Consider the following 16,091-nt stretch of genomic DNA (forward strand, 5'->3'; position numbering starts at 1 on the left):
ACACACACACACACACCTACCTGTGCCATTACTAGGAGCCCCCCATGGGTCGGAGGCTGCAGCATTTGCGTTGGTGGTCCCTCCGTCTCCCCAGGGGTCATCAGATGAGGCCGAGTCAGCAGGGGGCGCTGCTGGACCCCAAGCATCATCACTGTTGGCTGGAGCTGGAGCTAGAGGAAGACAGCAGACAGGTGAAGACAGGCCCTGGGGGTGGAGCTAGAGGAAGACAGGCCCTGGGGGTGGGGCTAGAGGAAGACAGGTGAAGACGGGCCCTGGGGGTGGAGCTAGAGGAAGACAGGTGAAGACGGGCCCTGGGGGTGGAGCTAGAGGAAGACAGGTGAAGACGGCCCTGGTCCAGGAAAATGCATCCTTCCTTCCTGACATCATGAGTGATGACTGCTCTGGGTACAGTGAAGAGAATAGCCCACTACAAATAACAACAACCATCAAGACAAGTCTCTCTCTCTCTCTCTCTCTCTCTCTCTCTCTCTCTCTCTCTCTCTCTCTCTCTCTCTCTCTCTCTCTCACCTGGAGCTCCCCAGGGGTCGTCGTCTGGCCTGGATCCATCTCCAAACGGGTCAGCGGAGGGCGAGGTGGCGGTGGGCGCGTCATCACCTCCCCAGGGGTCTGCCTTCTTCTCCGACAGAGGTCCAGGAGGAGCCCCCCAGGGGCTGGAGGTGACGGGGGCGTCGGTCGGCTCACCCCACGCGTCGTCTGTCGAAGGACTGGGCGGGGCCGCGAAAGGGTCAGCGGTGTCTTTAGGCGGGCTGGGCGGAGCAGCGAACAGATCATCCTCCGGTGACGAAAAGGGGTCCGAAGCGTCTTTCGGTGCGGGTGCAGAGAAGGGATCATCTTTCGGGGTTGAGAAGGGATCCGAATTGTCTTTTGGTGCCGGTGCGGAGAATGGATCATCTTTGGGTGCCGAAAAGGGATCTGAACCATCCTTCGGTGTGGGTGCAGAGAACGGGTCATCTTTGGGTGCCGAAAAGGGATCTGAACCATCCTTCGGTGCTGAAAAGGGATCCGAACCATCTTTCGGAGCAGCAAATGGATCTGAGTCGCCCGCCGGTGCCGCAAACGGATCTGGACCATCGGTTTTGCCGTTGGACGGCGCCCCCCACGCGTCCTCAGACGGTGGTTTGGACGGCGCCCCCCATGGATCGGAACCCTCGGCGGGTCGTTTGGTCGGAGCTCCCCACAGGTCTTTGCTCTCTGCATGGTCCTCCTCGGGCGCCCCTCCCCAGGCCCCGCCCACCGGGGGCTTCTCCTCCTTCGCAGCGTCCTCCCAACGCAGCTCGTCCTCCGTCAGCTGGGCCTACGAGAGGATCACACACACACACACACACACACACACACACACACACACACACACACCCATGATACCACACACCAACACACACCCATGATACCACACACCAACACACACCCATGATACCACACACCAACACCCACACACACACACTCATGATACCACACACCAACACACACACACACACACACACTCATGATACCACACACACACACACACACACACACACACACACACACACACACACACACACACACACCCATGATACCACACACCAACACACACCCATGATACCACACACCAACACACACACACACACACACTCATGATACCACACACCAACACACACACACACACACACACACACACACTCATGATACCACACACCAACACACACACACACACACACACACTCATGATACCACACACCAACACACACACACACACACACACACACTCATGATACCACACACCAACACACACACCCATGATACCACACACCAACACACACACACACACACACCCATGATACCACACACCAACACACACACACACACACACACACTCATGATACCACACACACACACACACACACACACACACACACACACACGCACACACACACACACTCATGATACCACACACCAACACACACACCCACCCATGATACCACACACCAACACACGATACCACACACACACACACACACACATACAATGATACCACACACACACACACACACACACTCATGATACCACACACCAACACACACACACACACACACACGATACCACACACACACGATACCACACACCAACACACACACACACATGATACCACACACCAACACACACACACTCATAATACCACACACCAACACACACACACACTCATGATAACACACACACACACACACACTCATGATAACACACACACACACACACACTCATGATACCACAAACCAACACACACACACTCATAATACCACACACCAACACACACACACCCATGATACCACACACACACACACACACACACACACACACTGGCTAACGTCAAACTGAGCGAGCGAGCGGGGGGGAGTCTGCCCGCCTTCGAGGGTACGTAGCTCTCCGTCTACAGCAGCCTCTCCTACCCTGCAGCCTCTCCTACCCTGCGTTCTACACAGCCTCTCCTACCCTGCAGCCTCTCCTACCCTGCGTTCTACACAGCCTCTCCCACCCTGCGTTCTACAGCAGCCTCTCCTACCCTGCGTTCCACAGCAGCCTCTCCTACCCTGCGTTCTACACAGCCTCTCCCACCCTGCGTTCTACACAGCCCCTCCTACCCTGCGTTCTACACAGCCTCTCCTACCCTGCAGCCTCTCCTACCCTGCGTTCTACACAGCCTCTCCTACCCTGCGTTCTACACAGCCTCTCCTACCCTGCAGCCTCTCCTACCCTGCAGCCTCTCCTACCCTGCGTTCTACACAGCCTCTCCTACCCTGCAGCCTCTCCTACCCTGCGTTCTACACAGCCTCTCCTACCCTGCAGCCTCTCCTACCCTGCGTTCTACACAGCCTCTCCTACCCTGCGTTCTACACAGCCTCTCCTACCCTGCAGCCTCTCCTACCCTGCGTTCTACACAGCCTCTCCTACCCTGCGTTCTACACAGCCTCTCCTACCCTGCAGCCTCTCCTACCCTGCGTTCTACACAGCCTCTCCTACCCTGCGTTCTACACAGCCTCTCCTACCCTGCGTTCTACACAGCCTCTCCTACCCTGCAGCCTCTCCTACCCTGCGTTCTACACAGCCTCTCCTACCCTGCGTTCTACACAGCCTCTCCTACCCTGCGTTCTACACAGCCTCTCCTACCCTGCGTTCTACACAGCCTCTCCTACCCTGCGTTCTACAGCCTCTCCTACCCTGCAGCCTCTCCTACCCTGCGTTCTACACAGCCTCTCCTACCCTGCAGCCTCTCCTACCCTGCGTTCTACACAGCCTCTCCTACCCTGCAGCCTCTCCTACCCTGCGTTCTACACAGCCTCTCCTACCCTGCGTTCTACAGCCTCTCCTACCCTGCGTTCTACACAGCCTCTCCTACCCTGCGTTCTACAGCCTCTCCTACCCTGCGTTCTACAGCAGCCTCTCCTACCCTGCGTTCTACAGCCTCTCCTACCCTGCGTTCTACACAGCCTCTCCTACCCTGCGTTCTACACAGCCTCTCCTACCCTGCGTTCTACAGCCTCTCCTACCCTGCGTTCTACACAGCCTCTCCTACCCTGCGTTCTACAGCCTCTCCTACCCTGCGTTCTACACAGCCTCTCCTACCCTGCGTTCTACAGCCCCCTCTCCTACCCTGCGTTCTACAGCCCCCTCTCCTACCCTGCGTTCTACAGCAGCGTCTCCTACCCTGCGTTCTGCCTCCTTCTTCTCCGCCTCCTGTTTCCGCTGCGCCTCCTTCTTGGCCGCGAAGCTGGCGGCGAGGTCGGCGACCGAGGGGATGTTGTCCAGCGAGGGCAGGCCAGTCGACCCCGGGACGTACACCGGCTTGTAGTTAGGGTCCAGGACGGGGTCGCTAGACGAGGCTGGGGGGCAGGGGTCAGGGGTCAGGGATAAAACCAGGATGTGATCAGGAGAATGCGGTGTGTTGGGTCTCATCTCTATACTGAACACGGTGTGTTGGGTCTCATCTCTATACTGAACACGCTGTGTTGGGTCTCATCTCTATACTGAACACGCTGTGTTGGGTCTCATCTCTATACTGAACACGGTGTGTTGGGTCTCATCTCTATACTGAACACGCTGTGTTGGGTCTCATCTCTATACTGAACACGCTGTGTTGGGTCTCATCTCTATACTGAACACGCTGTGTTGGGTCTCATCTCTATACTGAACACGCTGTGTTGGGTCTCATCTCTATACTGAACACGCTGTGTTGGGTCTCATCTCTATACTGAACACGCTGTGTTGGGTCTCATCTCTATACTGAACACGCTGTGTTGGGTCTCATCTCTATACTGAACACGTGTGTTGGGTCTCTTACCAGCGGCGTTCTTCAACGTCTTCTCTCTGGTTTTGAGCGCAGAGTCTCTCTCTTCCTTCAGTCTGTCGTCATCCTCCATGAGAAGCAGCACCACCTTCGCCTTGTCCCTCACGTTCACACCCTGACACACACACACACACGCACACGCACACGCACACACAGACGCACACGCACACGCACACGCACGCGCGCGCACGCGCACGCGCACGCGCACACACACACACACACACACACACACACACACACACACACACACACACACACACACACACACACACACACACACACACACACACACACACACACATACACACACACACACACACACACACACACACACACACACACACACACACACACACACGTCATTAGGACCGCTAACCACAAAGCAGCATAGAAACGGCGCCAGCGTTGGGAAAGCTGGTGAACAGGGAGCATGATGGGAGAGGAGAGGGGGGAGGTGAACAGGGAGCATGATGGGAGAGGAGAGGGGGGAGGTGAACAGGGAGCATGATGGGAGAGGGGGGAGGTGAACAGGGAGCATGATGGGAGAGGGGGGAGGTGAACAGGGAGCATGATGGGAGAGGAGAGGGGGGAGGTGAACAGGGAGCATGATGGGAGAGGGGGGAGGTGAACAGGGAGCATGATGGGAGAGGGGGGAGATGGTGGGAGAGGGGGGAGGTGAACAGGGAGCATGGTGGGAGAGGGGGGAGGTGAACAGGGAGCATGATGGGAGAGGGGGGAGGTGAACAGGGAGCATGATGGGAGAGGAGAGGGGGGAGGTGAACAGGGAGCATGGTGGGAGAGGGGGGAGGTGAACAGGGAGCATGATGGGAGAGGGGGGAGGTGAACAGGGAGCATGATGGGAGAGGGGGGAGGTGAACAGGGAGCATGGTGGGAGAGGGGGGAGGTGAACAGGGAGCATGATGGGAGAGGGGGGAGGTGAACAGGGAGCATGATGGGAGAGGGGGGAGGTGAACAGGGAGCATGATGGGAGAGGGGGGAGGTGAACAGGGAGCATGATGGGAGAGGAGAGGGGGGAGGTGAACAGGGAGCATGATGGGAGAGGAGAGGGGGGAGGTGAACAGGGAGCATGATGGGAGAGGGGGGAGGTGAACAGGGAGCATGGTGGGAGAGGAGAGGGGGGAGGTGATCTGTGAACAGGGAGCATGATGGGAGAGGGGGGAGGTGATGGGAGAGGGGGGAGGTGAACAGGGAGCATGATGGGAGAGGGGGGAGGTGAACAGGGAGCATGATGGGAGAGAGGGAGGTGAACAGGGAGCATGATGGGAGAGGGGGGAGGTGAACAGGGAGCATGATGGGAGAGGAGAGGGGGGAGGTGAACAGGGAGCATGGTGGGAGAGGGGGGAGGTGAACAGGGAGCATGATGGGAGAGGGGGGAGGTGAACAGGGAGCATGGTGGGAGAGGGGGGAGGTGAACAGGGAGCATGATGGGAGAGGAGAGGGGGGAGGTGAACAGGGAGCATGATGGGAGAGGAGAGGGGGGAGGTGAACAGGGAGCATGGTGGGAGAGGGGGGAGATGATGGGAGAGGGGGGAGGTTTGATCACCATGTCTTTTCCGTCCTTGTCAGCGAAGCGGAACTCCGTGAGCGCCTTGACGATGTAGATGTTCTCCTTCATCTGCAGCAGCACGCGGTCCGACCCCGTCTTCAGCAGGGACTCCAGCAGCGTGAGCGACTGACAGGGAACAACACAGATGGAGGTCAGTCAACCCAAATGACCTCAGAACCCAATCTAGTGCAAGTACAGACACAACATGGAGGGTCCAGACTCAGCAGAGCTAGAACTACTATAGAAATGAACCCATTTCCCATCTAGTCATTTAGCAGATGCTTTTAAGCAAAGCGATTTACAATGTTTTTGAGCGAGTGTTAGGGCTGAGTGCCTTGCTCAAGGGCACAGCGGTAAGCAATGATTGTCAAGTGAGCCTGGCCTGTCTGTGAGTCACTGGTCAGATGCTCCAACCACTAGGCTACCCACCCACCAATCAAATGAATCACTAGACTACACACCCACCAATCAAATGAATCACTAGACTACCCACCCACCAATCAAATGAATCACTAGACTACCCACCCACCAATCAAATGAATCACTAGGCTACCCACCCACCAATCAATTAATCCATATCTATAGGTAGGTAGGTACTTTATATTGTTATTCATAGCATAATGATATCTGGATAGCCCAATAAAGTGAACCCAATCTAGTAATACAGCTATAGTATAATGATGATAATAGTATAATGGTTCCCCTCTGCCTGGTTCATACTGTAGATAGCAAGCCTGGATAGTTCACACTAGACAAGGTCCCTGTATCTGTGAGGTACAGACATCCTCTGCATTAGTAACATGATTCCCTGCACCAATCAGCAGAAAATATGAATGCATTATTCATGACGATGTGAGACCACAGCATATAGTCAATACAAGTGACATCCAGCGTACAGTATGCCAGCAGGACTGATATAGCTGTTAAAGGAAGCAGACGAGAACAGAACTCAAACGCAAGCCAGAGCCAGCAGCCCTGCCATCAACAGAGGTGGGCTAACGAGGGCTAACCCCCACATGGGCTAACGAGGGCTAAACCCCACATGGGCTAACGAGGGCTAAACCCCACATGGGCTAACGAGGGCTAGACCCCACATGGGCTAACGAGGGCTAAACCCCACATGGGCTAACGAGGGCTAAACCCCACATGGGCTAACGAGGGCTAAACCCCACATGGGCTAACGAGGGCTAACCCCACATGGGCTAACGAGGGCTAACCCCACATGGGCTAACGAGGGCTAACCCCACATGGGCTAACGAGGGCTAAACCCCACATGGGCTAACGAGGGCTAAACCCCACATGGGCTAACGAGGGCTAACCCCACATGGGCTAACGAGGGCTAAACCCCACATGGGCTAACGAGGGCTAAACCCCACATGGGCTAACGAGGGCTAAACCCCACATGGGCTAACGAGGGCTAACCCCACATGGGCTAACGAGGGCTAAACCCCACATGGGCTAACGAGGGCTAAACCCCACATGGGCTAACGAGGGCTAAACCCCACATGGGCTAACGAGGGCTAAACCCCACATGGGCTAACGAGGGCTAAACCCCACATGGGCTAGCAGTGATAGCAGTAACCTGATCTCTAACCAGGTGCAGTACTCCCCTCTGCCAAAGACCACAATAAATAAGTCAGTTGAGAGATGGAGACGTTCTCTCCCCCAGACTGAACTGGACAGGAAGTGAACCACCATCTGTTATGCCGCACAATGTGCCAGCAGTTGCTATGGTGATGAATGAGTGATAAAACGCCATTGGATGTTTTCAACTCCTTGAGAAGCACTTTGGGTTCAGGGGTCAAAGGGTACATCCTCTACGTCCTCCTGTCCTCACCTTGTGGACGTGCCTCCAGTTCTTGTCGTCTTTGAGGCGTTTCCACAGCATGGTCATGATCTCGTTGCAGGCCACCACGTTGTAGGTCAGGTCGGAGATGTCGGCCATCTGGGAGCTGGACGGACCCCAGGGATCGTTGGAGGTCGCCTCCCTCACCTGGGAAAAATCACACGTCTAAACTTTTCTCTTTTTTTCAGGATCCATCCTTTCTCAACAACGCTGTCACACAGAAGAGAACACAACAGCTAGGACTGAATGAGAGAGAGACAGAGAGGAGGAGAGAAAGATTAAGAGAGAGAGAAAGAGGGAAACAGAGACAGCAAAAGAGAGTGATGGAGCAAGAGACACAAAGAGAGGAGAGAGAGAGAGAGAGAGAGACAGAGAGAGAGAGAGAGAAAGAAAGAGGGAAACACTGAGACAGCAAAAGAGAGTGATGGAGCAAGAGACACAAAGAGAGGAGAGAGAGAGAGAGAGAGAGAGACAGAGAGAGAGAGAGAGAGAGACAGAGAGAGAGAGAGAGAGACAGAGAGAGAGAGAGAGAGAGAGAGAGAGAGAGAGAGACAGAGAGAGAGACAGAGAGGAGAGAGAGAGAGAGAGAGAGAGAGAGAGAGAGAGAGAGACAGAGAGAGAGAGAGACAGAGAGAGAGACAGAGAGAGGAGAGAGAGAGAGAGAGAGAGAGAGAGACAGAGAGAGAGAGAGAGAGACAGAGAGAGAGAGAGAGAGAGACAGAGAGAGAGAGAGAGAGAGAGACAGAGAGAGAGAGAGAGAGAGAGAGAGAGACAGAGAGAGAGAGAGAGACAGAGAGACAGAGAGACAGAGAGAGAGAGAGACAGAGAGAGAGAGAGAGACAGAGAGAGAGAGGAGAGAGAGACAGAGAGAGAGAGAGAGACAGAGAGAGAGAGAGAGAGAGAGAGAGAGACAGAGAGAGAGAGAGAGAGAGAGAGAGAGAGAGAGAGAGAGAGAGGGCTGGGTAAAGGGTCTCTCTATTACCTTGACCTCGGCCTCAGAGAAATTCTGGACCAGATTCTTTAGTTGTCGCCGGAGCATAGAGGACGTCATGGTGACAGCAGAGTGTCTCAAACCACGTGGTCTGGTGGTCACACACACACACACACACACACACACACACACACACACACACACACACACACACACACACACACACGGCACACCTTTGTTTGATAAAAATGTTCTTAACGGAGGGAGTAACGAAGACCTGCATTATCTCGAGAATGATCTAGAAACCACGATAGAAACGGCTGTACCTTTTGAAAACACCTTGATGCTGTGAAAGAAGGATCCTCGTCTCTCTCTCGTCTCTCGTCTCTGGTCTCACTGATCGCTCATTCTGTTGGTCTCCCTCCACAACACTGGATCCACAGACCTGGAAATACGATCCTAGTAAAGAGAGCAGAACAGTGACCCCCCAGACAGAGAGCAGAACAGTGACCCCCAGACAGAGAGCAGAACAGTGACCCAGACAGCTGCAGTGCGCTGACAGACCCGATGGTGCCCCTAGTACCCCCTAGTACCCCTAGTACCCCCTAGTACCCCTAGTACCCCCTCTGTTATTCAGATCCCCGATGGTACCCCTAGTACCCCCTCTGTTATTCAGATCCCCGATGGTACCCCTAGTACCCCCTATGTTATTCAGATCCCCGATGGTACCCCTAGTACCCCTAGTACCCCCTATGTTATTCAGATCCCCGATGGTACCCCTAGTACCCCCTAGTACCCCTAGTACCCCCTATGTTATTCAGATCCCCGATGGTACCCCTAGTACCCCCTAGTACCCCTAGTACCCCCTATGTTATTCAGATCCCCGAAGGAACCCCTAGTACCCCTAGTACCCCTAGTACCCCCTAGTACCCCCTAGTACCCCTCTGTTATTCAGCTTCTAACGCAGCCATCGTTTTGCAGTTATTTGTGTGTCTAGCTAGCTTGCTAAATGCCCTTCAGTGTTAGTGGTACTAGTAGATAACTCAGCTATAACGCGTAGGCGGTGTATAATACCAGCCAGCTGTTATCTGCTAGCCTGGTGACTGCGACAACAATCCACCATCCAGCAGCAGGGAGCGACGAGCTTGCTTTAAGATAGATAACGATATGGCTAAAAGACAGACAGCAGCTAACGTCCCACTGAGCAAAGACACGTCTAAAAGACGTCTTTTAGATGTCTTTTTTGTCTTTTTCGGACGTCCAAAGACATCCAATTAGGAGCCAGAATGAAAGTTTCTTTTAGTCGTTCAGATATTGAACCCGTTCTGCACGTCCACAGACGTCTTAGAGGGGTCCAAGCCAGACGTGTGAATATTGAGGGGTCCAGCAGACGAACACACGGGGTTCAGGACCAGGACGTTATTAAGACGTGATCTGAACGTCTCCCTGACGTTGCGTGTTTGCTGGGGTAATAGCTCATTACCAAGCTAGCTAGCAACCATTCGCAATCCCAGAGATAGGCTAATAATAATGCAAGCCCATGCTAGTAGCACCCAATGTGACTCTGCAGCCGAGCTGTGATGCGATGCTGTGATGCGCAGCAGAGATCTAACCCTAACCGTTAGAGATCTGAACCGGTTTCTTCCAAGCAACAGATAAAGAATCAGGATTTCAGGACCTCGGACAGCGACAGTGCGCTGCTAGCCTAGGAGCTAGTGCTAACCAATGCTAACCATGCTAACCAATGCTAACGGACCTGGTTTTCTTACAGTGCGCTGCTAGCGTAGGGAGCTAGTGCTAACCAGTGCTAACCATGCTAACCAATGCTAACGGACCTTGTTTTCTTTGCTGCCACCAGTTACAAAGCAGCATCGATTAAAAATGAAATATACTAATAGAGAAATGGTTAGAGTCTAAAGTGTCACATCAACTCCAGTAACAAGTCGACGATATTTCGTAGTGAAAAACACAAAACACTCTTACCCTGAATCCCTTCAGAAACCTTCGAGGGGACTACAGCTGGTTCTGGTTCCGGTTCCGGTGCCTGCACCTGTCATAGGACCTTTCATATAGACCCCGCCCCCTTCCCCCTCCCCTTCCCCCTCCCCTTCCCCCTAACTGAAACAATGCAGAACTGTATCTTTCTGTCATGAACAGCTTGACAATATTGCCGCCGACATTGTTTTTTTATTAGTCTGCCTGTCAACTGATGCACATTTTTTAAAAATAAAATTTTATTATAATTCATATTTTATTCTCATTCATTCTCACGGCACAGATCTCTGAATCCCTTCCCTGCACGTCACCGCCGTCTCGCGGTTCAGAGCAAGCACACACACACACACACACACACACACACACACACACACACACACACACACACCAAACCCCAAAACGAGCAATATCTGAGTCACAATCACAACTCACACTCATCAATAATACGGGACTCAAGATGGCGACTGAGGGTGAATACGAGTCGATTCTGTGCGTTAAACCCGATGTCAACGTTTATCGCATCCCTCCACGATCTACCAACCGTGGGTACAGGTGAGTGTTTTGCTCTGAGCCTTTTTGGAGGCTGGGAAAGTGCTTTGTTTTCATCTGTGCTCACATCGCATCATCTGGACGAACGGACGTCACTTTCATCCGGGTATCTTATAACCATCTGCAGCTACATGTAATGCCAAATACCAATAGGCTGCTTTAACTTGGTATTCCTCCTCTGGCATGTCATCATCTACGGATGAGTTGACAAAGCAATCAACTGCATAATGCCGATCGATCACCGCTTTGTGGGCTAGAATGTAGGCTAGCCTAGTACTGTACGAACTGTACCCAGAAATGACAGGTGGCCATATGTTCATCCCAAAATTACATTTCAGCATGTTGACAGTTGTCACCACATGGGTATCTATGTGAGTCAGAATTGAAGTTGATATTTGGTTGAATCAAATAAGTCAACAATGCATCTATGATAACACGATGGCCCATGTCGCCTTATTACTATACTGTACTATATCTGGCCAGGCAACAATAGGAAAGAGAATTAAGAAAACTCATTAATTCAGCCTTCGCTACTGGCCTAGATACAGTGACCTAGACTGTGTGTGAGTGCCCTCGTTCTCTGTCTCTAAACAAGATCTCAGAACCCATGAGATGGAGATGAGTGTTCAGGTCACCTAGTTTGGGGTTTTAGTGTGGTTCTCTTGGGGCCTGGCACCGTAGATCTCACCGTAGATCTCACCGTAGATCTCAGGATAGATCTCCCCTGTTCCTTGTACCCTGCATTAGAGGATCTTCCTGTAATCCCAACTGGAATAAGGAGGATAGAAGGAATCAGAGATGCTCCTCTGAGATTCACAGTGAGGATGCAGGAATCAACCACAGAGATTTGAGATTCAACCCATGAATCCACCATAGGATGAGGAAGGAATGGAGGAATCAACTCCAGAGCTATAACCCCACCCCTGTGTGTCCTCCAGGGCAGCGGACTGGAAGCTGGACGCCCCTGACTGGTCTGGACGCATGAGGATCACAGCCAGGGGGAAGGTGGCTTACATCAAGCTGGAGGACAGAGTGTCAGGTGAGAGGACAGAGTGTCAGGTGAGGGGACAGAGTGTCAGGTGAGGGGACAGAGTGTCAGGTGAGGGGACAGAGTGTCAGGTGAGAGGACAGAGTGTCAGGTGAGGGGACAGAGTGTCAGGTGAGAGGACAGAGTGTCAGGTGAGGGGACAGAGTGTCAGGTGAGGGGACAGAGTGTCAGGTGAGGGGACAGAGTGTCAGGTGAGAGGACAGAGTGTCAGGTGAGAGGACAGAGTGTCAGGTGAGAGGACAGAGTGTCAGGTGAGAGGACAGAGTGTCAGGTGAGAGGACAGAGTGTCAGGTGAGGGGACAGAGTGTCAGGTGAGAGGACAGAGTGTCAGGTGAGGGGACAGAGTGTCAGGTGAGAGGACAGAGTGTCAGGTGAGGGGACAGAGTGTCAGGTGAGAGGACAGAGTGTCAGGTGAGAGGACAGAGTGTCAGGTGAGGGGACAGAGTGTCAGGTGAGAGGACAGAGTGTCAGGTGAGAGGACAGAGTGTCAGGTGAGGGGACAGAGTGTCAGGTGAGGGGACAGAGTGTCAGGTGAGGGGACAGAGTGTCAGGTGAGAGGACAGAGTGTCAGGTGAGGGGACAGAGTGTCAGGTGAGAGGACAGAGTGTCAGGTGAGAGGACAGAGTGTCAGGTGAGAGGACAGAGTGTCAGGTGAGAGGGGACAGAGTGTCAGGTGAGGGGACAGAGTGTCAGGTGAGGGGACAGAGTGTCAGGTGAGAGGACAGAGTGTCAGGTGAGAGGACAGAGTGTCAGGTGAGGGGACAGAGTGTCAGGTGAGGGGACAGAGTGTCAGGTGAGGGGACAGAGTGTCAGGTGAGAGGACAGAGTGTCAGGTGAGGGGACAGAGTGTCAGGTGAGAGGACAGTGTCAGGTGAGAGGACAGAGTGTCAGGTGAGAGGACAGAGTGTCAGGTGAGAGGACAGAGTGTCAGGTGAGGGGACAGAGTGTCAGGTGAGAGGACAGAGTGCCAGGTGAGGGGACAGAGTGTCAGGTGAGAGGACAGAGTGTCAGGTGAGAGGACAGAGTGTCAGGTGAGAGGACAGAGTGTCAGGTGAGGGGACAGAGTGTCAGGTGAGGGGACAGAGTGCCAGGTGAGGGGACAGAGTGTCAGGTGAGGGGAGCAGCTTGAAGAGATTTAACCTGCAAGCTTAATGCAGTGTTGATAAACTCTGTGTGCAACTGCATGCTGCATTATGCACAAGTTATCTGTTCAAGTTTAAGACTCTGTTTCAATTCCTGCTGTGTTTAGCCTGCAGGTTTCTTTTTTCTGAAATCTGAAATCAAATCTGAAATCAAATCTGAAATCAAATGCTCACATGCTTGTTTTATCACTTTTGACACTGAACTGCTGCAGTCACTATTGGAGTGTCAGAGCTGTTGTTTCTCATCCCATCCTGTAGGGGAGCTGTTTGCACAGGCTCCTGTCCAGGAGTTTCCCAGCATCACGGTGGAAACCGTCAGTGACTCCAGTCGTTACTTTGTGTTGCGAATACAGGATGACAACGGTACTGTAGCTACCGTATCACCATGGCCAGATATCCACAGATTCTCTGATGAACAATGCAAATATCCATAGGCCTTGTGTAACAATGTCCCCTCTCTCTGTCTTTCCCAGGTCGCAGTGCGTTCATCGGTGTTGGATTCGGGGACAGGGGAGACGCCTTTGACTTCAACGTGTCTCTGCAGGACCACTTCAAGTAAGGGTTAGGGTCAGGGGTGTCTCTTCAGCTGCGCTAACCTCGGTGACAGACTCCACAGACAGCACAGCAGACGCACTCCGCTGAAGCTCCGCCCCTGTTAGTGATCTGAAGCTCCGCCCCTGTTAGTGATCAGCTGTTAGTGATCGGCTGTTAGTGATCAGCTGTTAGTGATCAGACGCTGCAGAGCTGCAGGGGGCATCGATGCTCTAACCCTAACCCGTTGGTTAGGGTGAGGGTGAGGGTGAGGGTTAGGGTCAGGGTGAGGGTCAGGGTGAGGGTGAGGGTGAGGGTGAGGGTGAGGGTGAGGGTGAGGGTGAGGGTGAGGGTCAGGGTCAGGGTCAGGGTGAGGGTTAGGGTGAGGGTGAGGGTTAGGGTCAGGGTGAGGGTTAGGGTGAGGGTGAGGGTCAGGGTCAGGGTGAGGTTGAGGGTGAGGGTGAGGGTGAGGGTCAGGGTGAGGGTTAGGGTGAGGGTTTGTGAGGGTGAGGGTTTGTGAGGGTGAGGGTGAGGGTGAGGGTGAGGGTGAGGGTGAGGGTCAGGGTCAGGGTGAGGGTGAGGGTGAGGGTGAGGGTGAGGGTCAGGGTCAGGGTCAGGGTCAGGGTGAGGGTGAGGGTGAGGGTCAGGGTCAGGGTGAGGGTGAGGGTGAGGGTGAGGGTGAGGGTGAGGGTGAGGGTTTGTGAGGGTGAGGGTGAGGGTTAGGGTGAGGGTCAGGGTGAGGGTGAGGGTGAGGGTCAGGGTGAGGGTGAGGGTGAGGGTCAGGGTGAGGGTGAGGGGTCAGGGTGAGGGTGAGGGTCAGGGTGAGGGTGAGGGTCAGGGTGAGGGTGAGGGTGAGGGTGAGGGTGAGGGTGAGGGTGAGGGGTCAGGGTGAGGGTGAGGGTGAGGGGTCAGGGTCAGGGTGAGGGTGAGGGTGAGGGTGAGGGTGAGGGTCAGGGTGAGGGTGAGGGTCAGGGTGAGGGTTAGGGTGAGGGGTGAGGGTGAGGGGTCAGGGTGAGGGTGAGGGTCAGGGTCAGGGTCAGGGTCAGGGTGAGGGTGAGGGTGAGGGTGAGGGTGAGGGGTCAGGGTGAGGGTGAGGGTGAGGGTCAGGGTGAGGGTGAGGGTCAGGGTGAGGGTCAGGGTCAGGGTGAGGGTTAGGGTGAGGGTTTGTGAGGGTGAGGGTGAGGGTGAGGGTGAGGGTTAGGGTGAGGGTGAGGGTCAGGGTGAGGGTGAGGGTGAGGGTCAGGGTGAGGGTGAGGGTGAGGGTCAGGGTGAGGGTGAGGGTGAGGGTGAGGGTGAGGGTGAGGGTGAGGGTCAGGGTGAGGGTGAGGGTGAGGGTCAGGGTGAGGGTGAGGGTGAGGGGTCAGGGTGAGGGTGAGGGTCAGGGTGAGGGTGAGGGTGAGGGTGAGGGTGAGGGGTCAGGGTGAGGGTGAGGGGTCAGGGTGAGGGTGAGGGTCAGGGTGAGGGTGAGGGTGAGGGTCAGGGTGAGGGTGAGGGTCAGGGTGAGGGTTAGGGTGAGGGGTCAGGGTGAGGGTGAGGGGTCAGGGTGAGGGTTAGGGTAAGGGTCAGGGTTAGGGTTAGGGTGAGGGTCAGGGTTAGGGTGAGGGTCAGGGTGAGGGTGAGGGTGAGGGTGAGGGTCAGGGTGAGGGTGAGGGTGAGGGTCAGGGTGAGGGTCAGGGTGAGGGTCAGGGTTAGGGTTAGGGTTAGCATCGATGCTCTAACCCGTAACCCGTTGGTTTGCTGCAGCTCTGAGAACTGCTGATGGGCTTTGTTTATTCCTCCGTCAGTGCTGATCAAGGCCTGTGTGTGTGTGTGTGTGTGTGTGTGTGTGTGTGTGTGTGTGTGTGTGTGTGTGTGTGTGTGTGTGGTGTGTGTGTGTGTGTGTGTGTGTGACAGGTGGGTGAAACAAGAGAACTCTGCAGCTGTGGATTCAGGACCAAAGCTGGATCTGAGCTTCAAACAGGGACAAACCATCACTCTCAATATAGGGGTCAGACCATCACTCTCAATATAGGGGTCAGACCATCGCTCTCAATATAGGGGTCAGACCATCACTCTCAATATAGGGGTCAGACCATCACTCTCAATATAGGGGTCAGACCATCACTCTCAATATAGGGGTCAGACCATCACTCTCAATATAGGG

At 54.2% G+C, this 16,091-nt stretch overlaps 2 protein-coding genes across 2 annotated transcripts in view; one reads left to right on the forward strand and one right to left on the reverse strand.

Annotated features, from left to right (window-relative positions):
* The window catches only part of LOC311322950 (uncharacterized protein), a gene marked incomplete at both ends in the record, with an annotated part of 10,580 nt that extends 1,777 nt beyond the window's left edge, over positions 1 to 8,803 (reverse strand). The window contains 7 exons of the mRNA XM_084455067.1: positions 21 to 170; positions 529 to 1,315; positions 3,700 to 3,875; positions 4,334 to 4,454; positions 5,904 to 6,032; positions 7,744 to 7,899; positions 8,735 to 8,803. Of these exons, the coding sequence (XP_084311193.1) occupies positions 21 to 170; positions 529 to 1,315; positions 3,700 to 3,875; positions 4,334 to 4,454; positions 5,904 to 6,032; positions 7,744 to 7,899; positions 8,735 to 8,803 (1,588 nt within the window). The remainder of the gene's footprint in view (positions 1 to 20; positions 171 to 528; positions 1,316 to 3,699; positions 3,876 to 4,333; positions 4,455 to 5,903; positions 6,033 to 7,743; positions 7,900 to 8,734) is intronic.
* Positions 8,804 to 11,097: 2,294 nt separating this feature from the next.
* LOC311322951 (uncharacterized protein) overlaps positions 11,098 to 16,091 on the forward strand; it is a gene marked incomplete at its 3' end in the record, with an annotated part of 14,903 nt that continues 9,909 nt past the window's right edge. The window contains exons 1-5 of the mRNA XM_084455068.1: positions 11,098 to 11,230; positions 12,166 to 12,266; positions 13,676 to 13,780; positions 13,891 to 13,972; positions 15,842 to 15,935. Coding sequence (XP_084311194.1) covers positions 11,136 to 11,230; positions 12,166 to 12,266; positions 13,676 to 13,780; positions 13,891 to 13,972; positions 15,842 to 15,935 — 477 coding nt within the window. The 5' untranslated portion in view covers positions 11,098 to 11,135. The remainder of the gene's footprint in view (positions 11,231 to 12,165; positions 12,267 to 13,675; positions 13,781 to 13,890; positions 13,973 to 15,841; positions 15,936 to 16,091) is intronic.

The sequence above is a fragment of the Borostomias antarcticus genome (assembly GCF_949987555.1).
Source record: "Borostomias antarcticus genome assembly, chromosome: 21".
Taxonomy (NCBI): domain Eukaryota; kingdom Metazoa; phylum Chordata; class Actinopteri; order Stomiiformes; family Stomiidae; genus Borostomias; species Borostomias antarcticus.